The sequence below is a fragment of the Triturus cristatus genome, chromosome 2_2, assembly GCF_964204655.1.
Source record: "Triturus cristatus chromosome 2_2, aTriCri1.1, whole genome shotgun sequence".
Taxonomy (NCBI): Eukaryota; Metazoa; Chordata; class Amphibia; order Caudata; family Salamandridae; genus Triturus; species Triturus cristatus.
The window spans coordinates 1,014,190,794-1,014,209,911 of record NC_140582.1 but is presented as its reverse complement, the minus strand read 5'-3'; the positions used below and the strand labels follow the sequence as shown (position 1 = coordinate 1,014,209,911).

The 19,118-nt window shown below is 43.5% G+C and overlaps 1 protein-coding gene across 1 annotated transcript in view; it reads right to left on the bottom strand.

Moving 5' to 3' along the window:
* Positions 1-414: 414 nt before the first annotated feature.
* Positions 415-19,118, bottom strand: part of TADA2B (transcriptional adaptor 2B) — a 32,621-nt gene continuing 13,917 nt past the window's right edge. The window contains exon 2 of the mRNA XM_085642458.1: positions 415-7,573. Within this exon, the coding sequence (XP_085498584.1) occupies positions 6,581-7,573 (993 nt within the window). The 3' untranslated portion in view covers positions 415-6,580. The remainder of the gene's footprint in view (positions 7,574-19,118) is intronic.

Sequence of the window (19,118 nt, the reverse complement as noted above, 5' to 3'; positions counted from 1 at the left end):
TAACCAAAGGTATCAGCCTCAATGGAAGAGACATTTAATGGGAGAAACGTTTGAACAATTGGTTACACGGGTTGCGTTCCTTCTATACATTGGCAGAAGCCAAAAGATACAGCTAATTGCCAATATTCAACTGCATACATATAAGCTGTACTGCTTTTATTTAGTTCTTGAGTGATGTTGAAGGGCTGCTTCTGAAAGGCAATTTTTGAGAACATTTGGACCCACCATTCAATTTGGTAGATAGCACGTAACCCACCTTAGTGGTTTCAGAGGGACACATGCACAACTGTTCACTGAAAGTTTTGAAAACATTAAACATACTAGTAGCTGAAGATCTGCTCTTTCACAAAGAGTCTGAAAACCAAAACTCACAATTTATGTGGAAAAAAAACCAATTAGATAAAGTACCAAAACTTTTCAAATATTTAAATGTTTTTATTTAAAAACTTGCAAGAGTAATAACAGCAAACTATTTTGAACGTTTGTAACTCTCCCATGAGTCAATTCTTTTATGAGGTTTATTTTACTATTATCATATAGTTTTCTTAATGTTTGTGCAGTTACGCGAGTGTGTGAGCAAACACCATACCAGCATTGTAGTTTTTATTAATTATCAAAAAACTACGTAAATAATTCTATCAAGCAGAGTACACTTTAAAATAGGTTACAAAAGTAATGTTACAACTGATGCATAGACATGCCACTAGTACTTTAGTTCCAGTTCTTCATGTACACATTTTGATATTTCCCACAACTATGGCATTGATATTGTTTGGGTTAGACCTCTTCTAGTATGGCTTCTTTTACAAGACCGCTCATTTCCCACACTTCTGTTTTTCTATACCGTACTTTTAAAAAATAAATTGTGTAAAGAAACAACACACACGAACACTGAAATTGTGGCCATTCTCGTAGGTAGTTTTAATGTAGTGCTAAAGAGCTGGCTGAGATCAGTCAAGAGACAAAGAAAAAGATGAACAGGGCAGAAACCAATAAATATTCTATAGAGAAAACTTTGCTAGCTTCACATTTGAAAACATTTCCTGAGATTTATAAAGTTATCGTACAAATTTTCCAGACTATTTTACTAACAATGGTAGGTGCAATGCAGAATTTCATTAGTAAAACCCACATTATTGCTTTGTTACTTCACAGATGAGATGTGAAGAGAACATGTGTATTATGACAATTCACGCTCTGTAATGGAATATATATATTGCAATTTAAAGTTAATACATTATAGCAGCACCTGGGGCAAACCTAGATGACAATAGAGCTGTATTCCACTTCTGCAAAATAAAAATAAAAATAAAAAAATTATGTATTTCTCCACAATCCCACTATTTTCTTATTCCAAGTCTTAGGGAATCATAGACGGCACTTTCGGGCGGCCAGTTTTCAAACGAGTTTATTTCATCACCATTGCAACAAGGGGGCAGTCTACGCGTTTCGGCGATACATATATTTTAAAAAAATCAGCCCACTCATTTTGACAATACAGCCAGCATGATGCATTAGAAAACATGCCCACGGAAGGACAGCAGGAAGTCAAGATTGTCATTTATGGCAGAGTTGCTGCACTAAGCACTGCTGGTTTGAGCAAGCCTAAACCATTAAAATGCATTTTTCACACTGCTACCTTGGAACGAAGGCCAACTCTTTTTCCAGAAATCTTGATGATATAGATTTGCTTAAACCTGAATAAAAAGGAAGTAATTTTCAGAGTGATGCAGATAGTACATCCCTTTTTGTGCCATGGGACATTTCGTAATAAAATATTTATTTTATTCAATTTGCGAGTCCAGGTTCAAAACTTTAGGGCTGTGGACATGTGAAAATAGACAATTTCAAAAACAATTCTGCCCAGTCCATAAACCAATGCCTACTGGGTCCGTTAGTGCGGGCCTGGTCCACAGAGCTTTTTGTATGAGAATTTCTGTATAACACCCGTTTCGAATGATATCTGAATTTACACATCAAATTCACAAACCACGTTATGCGTATACTTACTCCAGACATAAGACTTAATTACTCATGAAATCTACGAGTATGCTTACTTACAGATAAATGTTTTGAGAATGTAGTCTGAACAAGCAGGTATTACTGCTGGACATTTAGGAGCAAGCCACAACCAAATTCTTGGTGAAGGCAGTCTGTGAACTCAGGAATAATTTACACCCAATCAGGGCTTACATTTCTCACAAAAAAGCTCTGAAAATTCAATCCTCTTGCTGCAAGTTATTAATCTACACTCACTTTCATAAGGCCAGGATGTAGGGAATCCAATAGAGAGAAAGTTATTGATCAACTTTAAAAACGCCACCAAGAGATCAAAATGAAGCAACCATTCATTTCTGCATTGACCGACTTATTGATTTTTTACTGTGCTGAGCAGGTAGTGATTATCACCGATAATTCTCAGCTTTCAAAATACCCATATTAGAAATGGGTACAAATCGTCTTTTTATATCCTGGAATATTTAGATTTCCCAGCCTGAGGGCAATATCAGCTGGCAGTTAGATACAGAGAACGTTCAATTAAACAGAACATTAGACAATACTTTAAGCTTAAAAGCTGTCAGCCTTCTCGACATCATTCCTGTGGCTGAAATCAAAATGTTAAAAAAAAGCTATGCCAGATGGTTGAAGTCAATCATACTTCCAAAGCAATGTTGATATTGCATGAAATGCTAACACCACCTAAGTGAAATATCATGCAATTCTCTCAGGTTAAGGGCTTCCCTTAGAAATAACATATAAAGAGTCATGGGACAAACATCCCTAAAATGCTCATGCAGAGAGCGGACAAAAAAACAGTAAACAACTTGGCTAAGTATTTTGACTCAAAAAAGGTATTCTAACATCAGCATTGGAATCCATTAGCCATGCCACCTGTGGAGTACAGGATTTAACGAGCATGGGATCTAAATTATCCACTCCTATTTGGTCACTAAATCGGAGCAAGAAGAAAACCTGTCAGAGCATGACAGTGATTTCAAGCTATTTCTTGTAATGTCCATTTACTTTCATCTGCCAAAGCCTGGATCACCCTCCACCTCCGCACACTCGCTGAACCACTTCAGGAAGGGACTCAAGCCCTGGCTCTTCAACGGATACCTGCAGCACAGCACCTGGATACCCCCTCAGGGTGATTAACCACGCTATACAAATACCACTTAATTGATTGCTCTGTGAACACACAAACATTGAATAAATGGGGACATAAATCAATGTTCTGATCTGGACTTACGAGCACTACAATTCACAGAAATAATTACAACATTCAATAAAAACAAAATATGAATACATTATACTTAAGTAATACTGCACAACCTCCATGGTATAAACTCATTTTTGAAAAAAATGCTTGAATCTTTCTTTTCAATATTGTTCTATTCGTGTGTGAGAAACCATATGTTTGTTGCATGGATATTTATACGTGTTGAAAATAGTATTAGCCACTCGTGATATCATTTTGTACTGGTGCATGGAGAATTGCTCCTTGATGACCTGTGAAATCTTGATACAATGGAATGCCCCTAGAAAGCAGGAAAAAAAGGAAGGCTAAACTCCAACCCCTAAAGGAAAAGCCAGAGGACTAAGCCCTTCTTCTCAAACAGGGGATTCCACTCTGTAGTACTCCTTAACTCCCACAGATCTAAGAATCAGAAACTACTGAGATGACGAGAACCACTGGGCATGCATAGCTACTCGAAATTTGCAAATCAATAAAGGAATGAGAGGGCCAATGGGAAAACATGTGCAAACGTTATTCCAAGGGGGTCTGAAGTTAAAACAGTGGTGTGCTTGTTTTCTCCAGAACTCAAAACGTTTTGTCACCGTACAACTGTGCTGACAAAACTAGTCTGCTGCAGCTGTCTGAACTTTTTTATGCCCACACCTCAATCTAGTAAGTAGGTAGAAAAATGTAATTTCTTTCCAAAAGCTTACATCAATAACACCATTCCCTACAAGCAAAACTAGTGCGTGTGTTCAGTCCTGTGTGTTAAAAGAAAACTTCACAAAGTTAAAGTTAGTGTAGACTAACTCTCTTGCTCTCCATAAGGCTAAAATCCCTGAAGCAATTGCCTTCAGCTTCAGACTGTTAGGAAGATGGGACCTTACTGACTAAAACTCAACATAGATGCAGAGATGAGTGGGACAAAGGAAAACAATGCATCTGCACAGAGTAAGGAGATTTCTACTTGGAGTTTACCCTACAACCACAACTCTGGCAGGGGCCAACAGGGATAATGTAGACCCATTCTCTTTCAGTGCCGCAACTGATGAATTTAACTAAGACATACCCTAATATCAGGATGGGAAGACTTCTCAACGCAGATGCCCAACCATGCAGTGGTGGCGTTGAGGGTAGCGAAATGAAAACTGTGACGTGTCGCAAACCTCCACAGCAGATGGAAAGCCCTTCCTATTCAGAGATGCTATTTGGGCCAGCACCAGAGAATTTCTTTGTTCACCTATGGTGGAGTTCATATAATATGCATTGACAGCTTATGACACCCTGGAGAGAAGAGGCTTGCTGGAGCAGCAAATACACTGGTATCTCCTCAAAGAAACCACAACAGTTATCTTAATCTTGGTGTGCAACCATAAGGTGCCAAACTCAAGCTGAAAGAGGACAAATCGGACTGGCATATCAGATTCTTGTTGGCATCTAAATAGCCATGCAAAATATTTATTCTTCAAGTACATGGTCAAGGGCCTACCTTGATCAGAATGTCAGTTAGCGTATCAGTCAGAGTAACTTGGTCAGGCCCTTCAACAGCTATATGCTACAGTTTAATATAGCAAAGTAGTCTTAATACACGCATAACTTTTTTCCTGTAGATGGAGTTTGTTCTAACTCCTATACAAAGGATAAGAAATTACATTAACGAGTCTCTACTTCTTCTGAGTGCCAACACTATGCATGATTAGGTTTGGGTAGTTATGGGAAGGTGGACAGATTGAAGAGATATGATAGAACCTTCATCTTAAGGAAGTCTGAACTTAGCGTTGAATCTTCTAGCAAACTACCCTAAAACCGCAATTCTTTTGCCAAATTTAGGTGTGATATTTAACAGCGCAGAGATGACTTGGCTTTTGGAAGTTCTAACCATCAACCCACTCTAGTAAATCAATCAAACTTTTGATATCCAGACACTATGGCTGCCACAGGCCTAGTGAGGAGAACTTCATAGGTCCCTGGCTGAGGAGCCTGTTCCAGCAGTTCTGAAGACTCCCAGAAACGCAAGGGGTGCGGATACCATTGAAGCACCTAACACAGGGTTCCAATGTAGATAAAGGAGGTCTAGCCATGCCTGATGTTCCTGATAATACCTTTGAATTCATCGCATACAAATGTATTTTATGTCACTATACCCAAATTATTAACATCGGTTTCCCTTCAATCACTCAAAAGTTAAAACAATTCTGATATTGAAGCAACAGAGCAAGAATCGTATTATGGAATTAATAACATTCAGTAATCCACAGTTGTAGATAGTGGTCTCCTCTAATGAGGAATGGCAGTGAAAGCACACGCCCAGATTGAAGTGCAATATTTGTTCTATCGCCTTGAACACAAATAGGAGCCAATCTAAGAAAACGTGTGCAGGTAGGTGGAGATGGCTGTCAAAGTGTTTCCTCTTTAAGTAGCATAAAAACATTGAGGCCAAGAAGGCCAAGCTATAAGCCTGAATATAAGAGCCAGAAAACAGGATTACCTGTATATTTTTTTAATTTTGCTTTTGCTCTTGTCTAAGGATTCAAAAAAATCTTGTTTGGTCATTAATCTAAATATAATAGCACTTGTAAACTGTGAAGTAAAGCAGTAATTACATTACAATGTGAGATTGGCCAAAATGAATTTCTATTCGCCAACATTAAACCAACATTTTTATTAAAGTAGTAAAGATAGCTATGTTGGCGATGAATGGGTAATAAACTAAGTTTCTGACATGAATGCTTTTACAATAGTAATTGTAGCCTGTGAAGTAAATCAGTAATTACTTTATAATATGGGATTAGCCAAAATGAATTTGTATTCATTAACTTTAAACCAGCATTTGTTTTAAAGTATGAAATTCGAAAAGATGGCTTTGAATGGGAAAAAGACTAGGTTTCTGAAACAAATGTGTGTTTTATAGAGAATATAATATTCCATGGGGAAATTGAAATACGTTTCAAAACAACAAACTACAACGTTTGCTAAAAATCACTGCAAGATCTTTTTTTTCCTCGAAATGCAAGTTGTACGAACAGCAGCAAAACACAAATAACAAGTAGCAATAAATCAACATTTTTTTTTTTTTATAAAAATTTCATTTGTGCAAAAACAACTACAAATCGTATCTTTTACATTAGGTTAATTTGGAGAGAGTTTTTTTTTTAACTTATGGAAGTCAAACATGTATAGTATTTATGTTTGCATATTTACAAACTGCTACATTTTTGAACAGCAAGAAAAATAACATCTTCTCCAGTGTTTAAAAATGTGAAACACAATTGGAGATGGAAGTAAACTGTTGGAAGATGAACCTTTTGTGCTTATGGCCATTGTGTCCCCACAACATAGCCTTCACGATACATCTCTGGATATCCAACCACTTTCTGTTAGAAAATTTAAAATCCTTTTCTTAAGAACTTTGTCCAAATAACTAGGAAGGCGACTTTTAGATGGTATACCTTGTCTTTTTTGAAGATGGTCCTTAATAATTATAGTTTTTACAGTCAAGTAGCGAGCAGGACTGAGGTTCAAAGTACTGCAAAGCACCTTTTCTCTATCTGACAACAATTCAAAACCAGTCAAATTCTCAATGGAGGAAAATTCTCCATCTTTGCCCTCTTCCTTCCCTCTTTTGGAATTGGCCAAGCTTTTGTTCTCCTTCCTCTTTTCCCGTTTATGCCTGGCAGCTTCATACTCTGCAGACTCCTCCATCTTAGTGATTCCATTCCTTCGATAACGCTGCAGTTCGCGGATCTTTGTTCGAAGCATGCGCTCCTTATGAACATTTTCAAAGAAATCTTCAATCTCCTTTGAGGACATAAACTGATAAAGAGGTCGCAATTTTAACCTAAGCTCCTTCTCCTCTTTTGAAATTTTACGTTTTGCAGGCTTTTCCTTGTCCTTCTTTTCCTTCCCCAAAAAGGCAGGAACCAAATTATAATCCCTGGCGATGCACTTTCGTCTTTGCCTCTCTTTTAGTTTCCTGACATACATGTCCACATGGGCCCGTTTTAATTCTATTTCAACATCATCGTCATCATAGTTCACAGAAAGTCCACTGATAAGAGTCTCTGCTTCATTATCGTACTCAATTTCATAGTCATCCCGAAGTGGCATATAAGCTAACTGCTGCTGCTCAGTGACAGTTATGTCTAAAGGAAGCAGAGGTAAGGTCAAGCTGGGGGAAAGAGGACCGCCACTAGGACACGTGTGGTCAGTCACCCGGTTAGGGATAGTATCAGGAATGCAGGCTTTCCCTAGATTCCCATGGATGTACATGCTTACATAATGGTCCATTACCTCTTGTGGAGTTCGTGAGGCACCGACGTGGGCTGCCATATCCTCCTATAACAAAGAGAGGGCAAAGAAGGTGTATATTAGCACAAACATTTGGCACCAATTAACAGAAAAATTTGATTCATGGATTTACTCTGAACTGTTTGTTAGAATAGCCCAAGGACAGCAAACAAATATGTGGTGACAACATTCTGATACCATGTAGCATGCTCATGCATGGTTTCACGACCCCTTACACATTGTTCACCTACGGATCTGAAGAGAAGCTGAAATACGATGAATACTAGTCCTGCTACAGCGGTCTACAACCAGGGCTTTCTGGTAAAGCACGGCTTCTCCCTCGAAGCACTGGCCATTACCGCCTCAAAAAAAAGTATTTCTTTTATATTTATGGCCGCTGCTAGGTATTGTTCTAAAAGTATTTAAGTGCACTTTTATAACACAAAACAATCTAAAAAGTGATGATGCACTTAACTAGACTATTCTAAAAAGGTCTTTCACTATTTGGCTACGCAATTTAGGTCTCCCTTGCACATATCCAATACATAATGCTACTCCTACAGGAGTACAGAACTCAGACTGTGATTTGATGGAACTAAAAGATTACATTGTGCTTTCCAGTTTCAATAAATTAGCACTGGGTGCAACTCACCGAACAGAAAGGACTCTTCTCCTAAAAACAAGAACTGGCCAGAACGTTCTTATAGAAAGCAGCAACAACCAGACATTTTAGAATTCTCGTTTCTTTGTCAGAGCTCTACGCCATTTCTAGGGGTTATGGGTACTGTGTTCTGCCATGAAGTCCGGTTCCATCCTGGTTTGATTTGTTCCACCAGCAAGAGGGCAGCAGACCTCCGATTAAACCATCTGCTTCCTGACAATAAAAGAGGTTTGACAGTAGCAGGTCAGCTGCCAGAAATCCAACCCCCATAAAAAAAAACACCACGGCTTCCAGAATACAGTGTACACTCATGTTCCAGGTTGTTTCCTTCTTTGCCCTCAGAAAGACCACTCCCTCATCTTTCTCCCTGTCCAGTGGTGTGCCCTTTAAATGTGCACTTCCACCGTCTAACCTCCCAAGCCCAGGAGCATCAGCCACTTTCCCTTCAGTGGAATATCACAGGAAGTTGACATGTCCACATGGACAACCCCACCAAACACCACATGGCTGTTCCAAACTCTCAGGTAATGTCCCATCCCACCCATTTTTCAGATGCACAGACTTGCTAGTCTAAGGTGGTAGGTAGGAAGAATATTGAAAGGAGAGGGGCGGGGCTTGCCTGGGCCCAAGATGGCCGCATAGTTTGAGAGCTTCGTCCTACATTTATCTGTCACATGTGCTGACCACTTGAAAGATCATAAGTAGCCATCTGATTCGGAGTGCGCAAGAACATAACGCGCCATTTTGTACCCGCCTCGACAACCTACAAACATCAGAGCTGCAGACCGATGAGGAGGCTCAACCCTGGGCCTCGTTGCCTGGAGCAGAGACGCGAGCAGATAACTGGCAGGTAGCGAGGGGTCGCCACTAGGGGTGGGCGGAATTTGCGGAACCGCGTTACGCAAATCTCCGCGAAATGGTAAAAAATCTCCGCGAACATGCAGAAATTCCGCGAACACGCGGAATTGCTTGTTCGCGATACTTTTTTCCTGTTCGTGATCGCTGCTTGCGTGCTCGGGGTGAAATATCTCGCGAACACGCATATTGAGAACGCGAACAAGCAAAAAATTTCGCGAAGTTGCGGAACGCAGATTTTTGGGCAATTTCGCGTTCTCCGCGGAACGCGAAATTACGCAAATTCCGCGAACGGAATTTACCGCCCAGGCCTAGTCACCACTCCCTCCAGAGAACCTGCAAGCGGAAAACATAAAAAATACCACCTGTGCCGTCGTCCATAACACAGCGTTCCGTACCTGCTACCTCGGAGGTCTGGGGAAAGTGCCAGACTACTGCGGAGGTGCGGCTAGGCAACGTCAGGTAATGATCGCTGCTGGAGCCCCTGCCGCGGAGTGCCAAGCATCGCACTTCGCGGGGTTGAAGACGAGATGCTTAAGGAGAGGCCCGGGTTTTGGTAAAGACTATGCGTAGCCTGGCAAAGTGAGGTGTCGCGCCTGGCTGCGCAAGATACCGCTGACTCGAGATCCTTCCCTCTCCTCCGGCCCGTCTTGCAGCTACTCCTCGGCCTGAGAGAGCGCAGGATGGCCGGGCGCGGTCATTTTGGAACCTACGCTGATGCATGTACGAAAGCGATCCGCACTGCAAAGCTGAGGTGAGGTGAACTATCTATAAACAGATAACAGCAGATTTCTGCTGCTCAGCTAACACGGCCAGTGCCTGGCTTCTAACCAAAGACACTTTGCACCACCGTACCTTCACTAAACGACTGTCTGGCTGTGTGAACTGTCCTTGGGGCTTTCACATTCTCTCCTGAGTTGACAGCATATTCGTTACAGTCCTCTTCCCTGGGCAGACAGTTTGCGCGGGCGGACATTTAAGAAAGCCATCCAGTCGAGAACAGGGGATATGTTTTATAACCCACACCACACAGAGGCGGACTTCTGGCATCCTCAGCCCAACATCTAAACCAATCAGTGAACCATTAGCGCATAATAAATAGCAGCGCATAACTGACCACGCGACGGCAAACTACATTTGGCTGACATTTATGCGACGCGGTGGGGAACTGGTGAACAATACGCCACTAGCTGAACTTGGAACTGGATACTAGCTGGAATATACGAGACGCTGCTGTTGGGACAGAAGTCACTCAGCCACACTGCCAACGGGGATTGCCTGAGGCAGAGCTGGTGTGTTGGAGACGACCATCGTGTCTGGAGTGTTGATAGTGCTTATACCAAACGGAAATAGTATTGGGTGGCCTCCTCCGGATAGGACTTCAATACGACGTTGTACCTACTGGTGGCCACAGTCACTACCACTTGGTGAAATCAGTGGCGGCAGATAGCTGTGAAGCATAGTGGTGTGACGTAGAGGCCTGGTTGGGTGCACGGGGACGCAACTGGAGGAGCAGCAGAAACTCTGCCGCAGTGACCATGGGAAAGGTTGATAAGATGCAGCCAAAACTCCACTTCGAACAGCGCAAATCTAGGCTCGTGAGGAGGATCCAGAAGAGGGCCTGAATGTGCACGCAGAAGAACCAGATCCTTTGGAAGGAGATATCCGCTCCATGCTAGCCGCGATGCAAAACAGCTTGCAAAAGAGTTTGTCACTATTGACAGTAACATTGACTCCATAGCGCAACGCACGGACCGCTTGACAGAACGCATGGATAAGCAAGCAGGAAGGCAAGACATGACGGAATGAAGGGTCACGGAAGTAGAGGAAGCCCAGACAGAATTAGACTCCTAGCAGAAGCAAATGGGAAAATTGCTGTAGACTCTACGGGATAAGGCAGAGGATTTAGAAGCCTGCTCCCATAGAAGCAACATACGAATGACGGACCTTCCAGAGTCCACCAATGTGGCAATATGGAACTATTTGTGGACATTGCTGGGGCACAAAACATTCTCTATGATGTTTGTAGTAATGTGTGCGCATCGCTCTTTGGGACCCCCCCCCCCCCCCCCCTCCCGAGCAGCACTGAGGCCTATCATCGCTAAATTGTTAAACTACAGGGACAGAGATGCGGCGCTGAAAGTGGCCCGAGAGAAACAATCACTGCAATATGAGGGGTCTGTCATTTCACTCTATCCGGAATTTACGGCCCGTGTGCAGGAGGCGCGCAGACAATTTGCGCCACTGAAAAAGCAATTACGTGGACAAAATCTGGACTACGCAATGTTGTATCCAGCAAGGTTGCGAGTCAACAGACAGGGGCGCTCCCGCATCTTTACTGACCCTACAATCCTGCAGAAAGCCCTGAAGGAATGGGCAAAGGACAGAGCCCACCATACTGCCTCACCGATTTATGAGGGTGCTAATGGAAGTGGACTAGAGGAGCAGGACTGAATGCTGTTTTCATATCCTTGTCAGTTAAGATCTCGTCTGGTGGGGGTGGCGGGAAATGTTATAATTGAGTAAACTCAGAGGAGCAGTTGGCGTAAACGTAGTGAGATGTGAATGGCTCTTAGCAGCTGAAAGGGTACTGTGCAGTTGACCCGCATATTAAGATTTAAGTCATACCATGCTGCTGTAGCAAAGCTGGCATGAAGCACACTATGCGATACCAAAGGGCATGATGGACGGAGCGTTTGAGCAAATCAAACACTCACCCCCAGTCAACTGATCTGGGTTTAATCCATCATCATTCTTTACCTCACTCCACCACCCCAGTTCAGACATGGCCATATGCAAATCAGTCTGACCCTGTGCCTCATGGGAACAGTCCAGCCCGAACTGCCAAGCCAGGTCTTCCATGGACCGGAAACAAGCATCCTGGGACCGGTTTCGGGTTCATAACCCTCTTCAGCCAGGCTATCTTGAATCCAGTGGCAAAGTGAGCAAGGGACCCACATCTGGGTATACCCTGCCAACTTAGGGCGAACAAAGCGATACCAAAGGGGATGATGGACGGAGCGTTTGAGCAAATCAAACTCTCACCCCCAGTCAACTGATCTGGGTTTAATCCATCATCATTCTTTAGCTCACTCCACCACCCCAGGTCAGACATGGCCATATGCAAATCAGTCTGACCCTGTGCCTCATGGGAACAGTCCAGCCCGAACTGCCAAGCCATGTCTTCCATGGACCGGAAACAAGCATCCTGGGACCGGTTTCGGGTTCATAACCCTCTTCAGCCAGGCTATCTTGAATCCAGTGGCAAAGTGAGCAAGGGACACACGTCTGGGAATACCCTGCCAACTTAGGGCGAACAAAGCGATACCAAAGGGGATGATGGACGGAGCGTTTGAGCAAATCAAACACTCACCCCAAGTCAACTGATCTGGGTTTAATCCATCATCATTCTTTAGCTCACTCCACCACCCCAGTTCAGACATGGCCATATGCAAATCAGTCTGACCCTGTGCCTCATGGGAACAGTCCATTACGTCAACAAAATCTGGACTACGCGATGTTATATCCAGCAAGGTTGCGAGTCAACAGACAGGGGCGCTCCCGCATCTTTACCGACCCTACAATCCTGCAGAAAGCCCTGAAGGAATGGGCAAAGGACAGAGCCCACCATACTGCCTCACCGATTTATGAGGGTGCTAATGGAAGTGGACTAGAGGAGCAGGACTGAATGCGGTTTTCATATCCTTGCCAGTTAAAATGTTGTCTGGTGGGGGTAGCGGGAAATGTTATAATTGAGTAAACTCAGAGGAGCAGTTGGCGTAAACGTAGTGAGATGTGAATGGCTCTTAGCAGCTGAAAGGGTACTGTGCAGTTGCTTAGCGTTGTATAAATAACGGTGTGACAGGTTGCGTAAAGATTGACCCGCATATTAAGATTCAAGTCATACCATGCTGCTGTAGCAAAGCGGGCATGAAGCACACTATAAGCAGGATGGCGAACGGACTAAGCGACACACTTGGTGCATTAAAGAGTACAGGGCTCAGGCAACATCTGCCAATGAGTGTGACCCACAAACTGGAATTTTTTTGTTTGCATTTGTTGTTTGATATAATCGTTTATGATTATATTGTTGAAGTAAAGGGTTTGTTAGGGGTTTTCCGCCAGCGCAGAGTTGGGGTATGGATGGCGTGGGAGGAGGGGGAACTCAGACACGCTAAAAGTTATACCTCAGTCACAGAAATAACAGTCCAATTCTTGAATAGGTCACCCCATCACATGACCGCGCGAGACGACACCCAGACACTAGCATTGCATGAACACTGGCACTTCTCTTTATCACTTGGGGCTGATGCAAACTAGTAGGATTAACACTTTGACCTGGAATGTTAGAGTCCTGAATGATAATAGAAAGCTGAGGAAGATTCTGGCTAACCTCACCAGACATAATATTGATATTGCAGGAGTCGCACTTGCCAATCAACAGTAGAATGCTTACTTGCAGTGGGCTGATGGGTAATGTCCACGTAGCGGGATTCTCGTCTCATGCCGGAGGCGTGATTACCTGGGTTTACCCAAAGACAGGACTACGATTGGAGCCATTAGAATCAGACTCAGAGGGGAGATATGTTATGTCGAGATGCTGCAGGAAAGGGCTGGATTTGATCGTAGTCAAAATATATGGTCCAAAGTATGATAACCCCAAGTTCTATGGAATGATAATGGAAAAGATGCAGAGCTATGGGAATGCCTTCCAGTTATGGGGCGGGGATTTTAGTTGCGTATTAGATCCGCATTTGGATACGTCTAGAGGCCCGGACAGGAGTCTCACAGCAACTGCCTGAGTATTGATTGGGGCGATGACGCAGCTAGACTTACACGATGTCTGGAGATCGAGATCTCTGAAAGGGGGAGGGATATACACACTAATCTTCCTATCACAACCTACACACTAGAATTGACTATTGGCTGGCTTCCACGAGCCTGTATGCACAGGTCCGGGACTGCGTAGTGCTTCCGCGCACCTTCTCTGACCATTCTCCGGTGCTGCTGGTCTTGGAGACTCCAAGTAAACATGTCCCGCCTTAAACTTGGCGCTTCAGCCCCCCCCCCCCATCTCATTATTAGACCCCACTTTTAAATCTGAAATCTCTGAAGCGATATAAACTTTCTTTGAGCACAATATAGGGTCGGTTCATTCCTTCTCAGTGGTTTGGGAAACTTTCAAAGTCTACATTAGGGGCATTACTATGACTTAACACTCCGGCGTCCTTCGGGCGCTGAGAAAAAGACTCACAGACCTAGAAGGGACACTAACGGCGCTGGAATGTAGGTTCCTCGCAGATGCGGATGAAAAATTGCAGGAGGAATTCCAAGAGATGCTAAAAGAGTACCATGAAATAGCAGACTCAGAACTGAAACACTTAGACAAATATGCGACGGCCCGCACGTTTGAAGAAGGCTAGCGTCCAGACTCGATTCTGGCCTCTCTGTTAAAAAAAGCATAGGGAGACAGCGGGGGTGGCAGTAATTAATGCTGAGTTAGGAGTACCTATCACGGATCTAACAGCAATTGCAAACAGATTTCGACTATACTACACTATATGCCTCTAGAACTGAGTGACTTGACAGAGATTTTAGATCACTTAGCGCACATCAAACTTCCTTGGCTGACTAACACGCACCGGGAATATCTTTTGCGCCCACTAAAACAAGAGGAGATAGTGGCAGCGCTGTCAAGGATGAGGGCTGGCAGTGCTCCAGGTGTGGACGGACTAACGGTATCCTTTTATAATGAATTTAAAGACCTACTTATTCCACACTTGAGCACTCTGTTCGAAGAGATAAGCGGAAGCGGTCAGATGCCAGCATCTATGGGGAGGTACTAATTGTAGCCATACTGAAGCCAGATAAATCCCCAACAGAGTATGTGTCGTATCGCCTATTGTTGCTGCTGAATGTCAACACAAAATTGCATGCTAAAATACTGACTAACCGCTTGACTTCGCTCGTTCCGCTGCTTGCCGCCCCGGAGCAAGCTGGATTTGTTCCTAGTAGAAATTTGAAGTACAATTTAAGAACAGTTTTCGGCGCAATTTAACATACCAGGCAAGATGTGCAAGCAATCGCCGTGTTTCTTGATATGGAGAAGGCATTCGATTCGGTCGAATGAACTTTCATGAACCACGTATTGGCTAGATTGGGACTGGGGGGCATCTTTCTACAAAAGGTAGGCGTCCTTTATAATAACCCAACTGCCAGAAAAAAGATTGGCGACATGGTCACGGACACAATACGTATCACTAGAGGCACTCGGCAAGGATGCCCGCTCTCCCCTATACTCTATGCAGTGGTAGCGGTGCCGCTGGCCTGTGCGCTGCGGGAGTACCACAGACAAAGGGGTATACGTTTCCCTTGGTACGAGCTGGTCATATCCACATATGCGGACGACACGCTGCTTTATATCAGGGACCCTGAACAGACCTTGTCCCCCGTATTGCGCGAAGTTGTCAAGTTTGACGCAATGTCTGGCCTTAAGGTCAATTGGACCAAATCGATCATATTCCCACTCACCCCCAACACCATTCAATTTGCCCCTGAATTCCCCCTGCAATGGACAACGGAATCGGTGCGTTATCTGGGGATCAAGATTCACACTGATTCGGAGGTGGTATTCAGAGACAACTATGGGGTTGCAGTTAGCAAACTAGAAGATGAAGTAGCATGTTGGATCCGTTTACCTTTATCATTACTTGGCAGGGTCTCCATCATGAAGATGGTTGTGCTGCCCCGGTTCTTGTTCCTATTTGCTAACATCCCGATGGTCCTCCCTAGCTCTTTCTTTCAAACGCTCACATCCCTGCTACTCAGGCTGGCTTGGGCCGAGAAACATGCCCGGGTCTGATGGGATATACTTACACTGCCATATAACATGGGGGGGGGATTAGGCACTCCGGACCTTAACCTGTACTATAGGGTCGTGCAAAGCTCACCACATATACAGATCGAGAAAGTAGTTGCAACACCGCTTCCTCTGCCAGCAATCTTATTCAACCCACCTGATCACAGAACCGGTATTCTAGATTCAATCAATTTGACCGTACATGCCTGACATTACCTACTGAAGCTGCAGGCCGGAGCCATATTATACTCCCGGTTGGCACCTCTGGGGTGGTTTCGCTGGCTACCTGCATGCAAAGACAGGGGGGTTACTCGAGCCCTGAATGCCATAAACATTACAACGATAGGAGATATGTTTCCGAATAGGGCGTTGTGAAGACATGGGATGAAGTGGAGACGCAGGACCTTCCCGATACGCTGCTTAATAGATTTCAATTCCATAGAATGAGGCAATCGCTTAAAGAGATCCAGGGTAGTGACTTGGTTGAGCTGTCTTATGTACCCGCCCTTACACTTATGATAAAAACGGAATCGTCGTCACACATTTGTATCCAAGTTGTATAAATTATCTCAGAGCTACCGGGCTAATCATTATACTAAAGCTAGACTGGCCCGGCAGAAAAGACATAGATGATGGAATTTGGAAGTATTGTTGCGAGAGCACGAAAAGGATATCCCTGAACAGCCGCCACAGGCTGATCCACTTCAAATTCCTTAACAGGGTGTGTTACACCCCTGACAGATTGCATAGATACGGGTTGAGAGATTCCTCCGATTGCAAGCGCTGTGGTGCTAGCCAGGCTGACTTTTTCATCTGGCATGGTTGTGCCCGGGGATTGCTAGCTTCTGGGTTTTGATTTTCAAAGCCTTAGGGGACATCATGGCTGAAACACTAAATCCTGCCCCTATGCTAGCACTACTGGGATACTCCCTGCACTTGCCAGAATCTAACAGAAGGCTCGTCAACATGGGGCTGCTTATGGCTAGACGTATGGTGGCAATCTGCTGGTCCTGTGGTCTGACCCCCACTATGGCTTGCTGGCCTAGAGACATGGTATACTGCAGTACGCAGACTGAAAACTATAGTAAATTACTTCCCCCACGTAATCGCTCTAAGAATTTTTGGGAATTGTACAAAACTTACCTGACTTCTAAAGAACATGACTGTGTGTGAGGCAGCCCCTGCTCAAGAGCAGGTCCCGATGGGGTCGACAGGTGAATAGATCTAGCCGTGAAGGTTTTTGTGATCATTACAGGTCTTTTCAATATACAATTTCTTGATTCGATGTGGTGCTGTGCTGAGATGCTATACCTGATTGGGAATGTCTTTCTGCGATACCAGTTTCTGATATGTTCTATAGGGGTTCTTGGCCCGTAATGTTCACTGTTATGTAGTATAGTGCTGGGATGCATCCAGAATACTTAATGGGCTGTATTAATGATTGTTATGCTTAAGATCTTATCAAAACAGTGTCTCTGATCTCTTTTTTACTTTGTGTTCTGTATTAAAATTTAAATAAAATAATAACATTTAAAAAAATAAAAAAGGTAGGGTATTGAAGGGACAGACCATTACTTCAGCTGCAATCCCATCCATGGAGAATTATTCAACTACCTCATAGATCAGCATCGCCCTCAAACCTCCTCCACGGACCACCACTCACACTTGCCTCCTGTCCCCATCAGTGTGGCAGGCCACTGGGAAAAGTCCTGTAGGACAAAGTCCCAATTACGCTGGAGTTGGAACAGTAAATTAAACTATTCCAAAATCCGGCCCCATTCTATGGCAAGTTATTACGACTTGCGCGCAGAACAAATGTGTGCTAAAGACGTGATTGTTCTAATGATGGCGTCACCAAGGCATGCGTGCTAAAGCAGTGTAGTCTGTTCGGGCTGCTTCAAGCATTCTGTCACTGTGCCCACTATGCGGGCATGTGATTCTGTAAGACAAAGAAAACTAGTGGGGTAATTTAATAATACGGTGTGTGGTTGTTCATGTGGTATAAACCATTGTGTTGATTTACTTACCTCTACAAAGGTCTGTGGGCGGGCCAAATGAACATCTGTGCAACTCTTAATAATCAACTCCCTAAATTACTGCTTTTTAAGGGCAGACACTGTTTCCACAATACAATCTCCCTACTAGACCATACATAGTCCCACCACTGCCTATTCACGTCCTGCAGAGAATGTGGACTTTTCATTTAAATACATAGTTGAGGACGAAAGGTTCCTTTAAAACAAGCAAAGAATGGAGTAGCGTGGAGTGGAGTGGCATAGATCGCAGTGAAGTGTTGTGGCGTTCACTGGAGTAAACTTTCATAGAGTGGAGCGTTGCAGAGTGGAGTGCCATAGAGTGAAGTGTCGTGGAGTGGAAGGGATTGTCGTAGAGTGGTATATCAGAGTGGAGTATCGTGGAGTGGTGTGTTGTAGAATGGCGGGGGATAGAGTAGAGTGGAGTATGCATGATGTGGTAGTATACTGCCATTACAGACAACAGATTTTCAAATGAAAGGACCATTAGATTTGCACACACATTGTTTTCCTGACCAAATTATACACTGCACAATTGGTGTGGAAATGTCATCACCTAGTGTATTAATTTGTTTTTCTCATATTAAAATATTCGTTTCTGCCACACTTTAGAATTACAAAAAATGTGCTCCATTTATGCTTTTCAAATTCTGAAATACCTGCACAGTTAATTTACAGACATTTAAATTTTGTTGTGTGCTAGAAAAAAGCCTTTCCTTTCAAAGCAAGATTGTCACATAAATCTTCTCGCTTTGAAGTCAGAGAAAGAAAAGTAAACAGCATGCTCCGTTGGAAGGCAGAGCCCAACATCTGACCTCTGTTTTGAATGCATGGAAAATGTGACAAGATAAAAATAATATATAGAGTCCTGTTTACAGGAAGTGAGCACTCATGGAAAATACAGTAAATAGGCTATGCTCCATGGGAGAGATGACCTCAAGCTGAACAGCCTAAAACAAAGCCAGCAAGTAAAAAAAAAAAGCAAATGTAAGTAACAAAACACAAGGCCAAGGGTAAGCAATGGGCAGAATCCATTCCCAGGGAACCTTTCAGAATGTCCCTAAGATATTGTTAGCTGCGCTGTCTGGTAGGCTTGGACCTAAAAAGAATTAATTGTATGTGGAGCTGCTGATTTTTTTCGTGCTCATCACTTCATGCCCAATAGTATAGGTTATCAAGCATGCT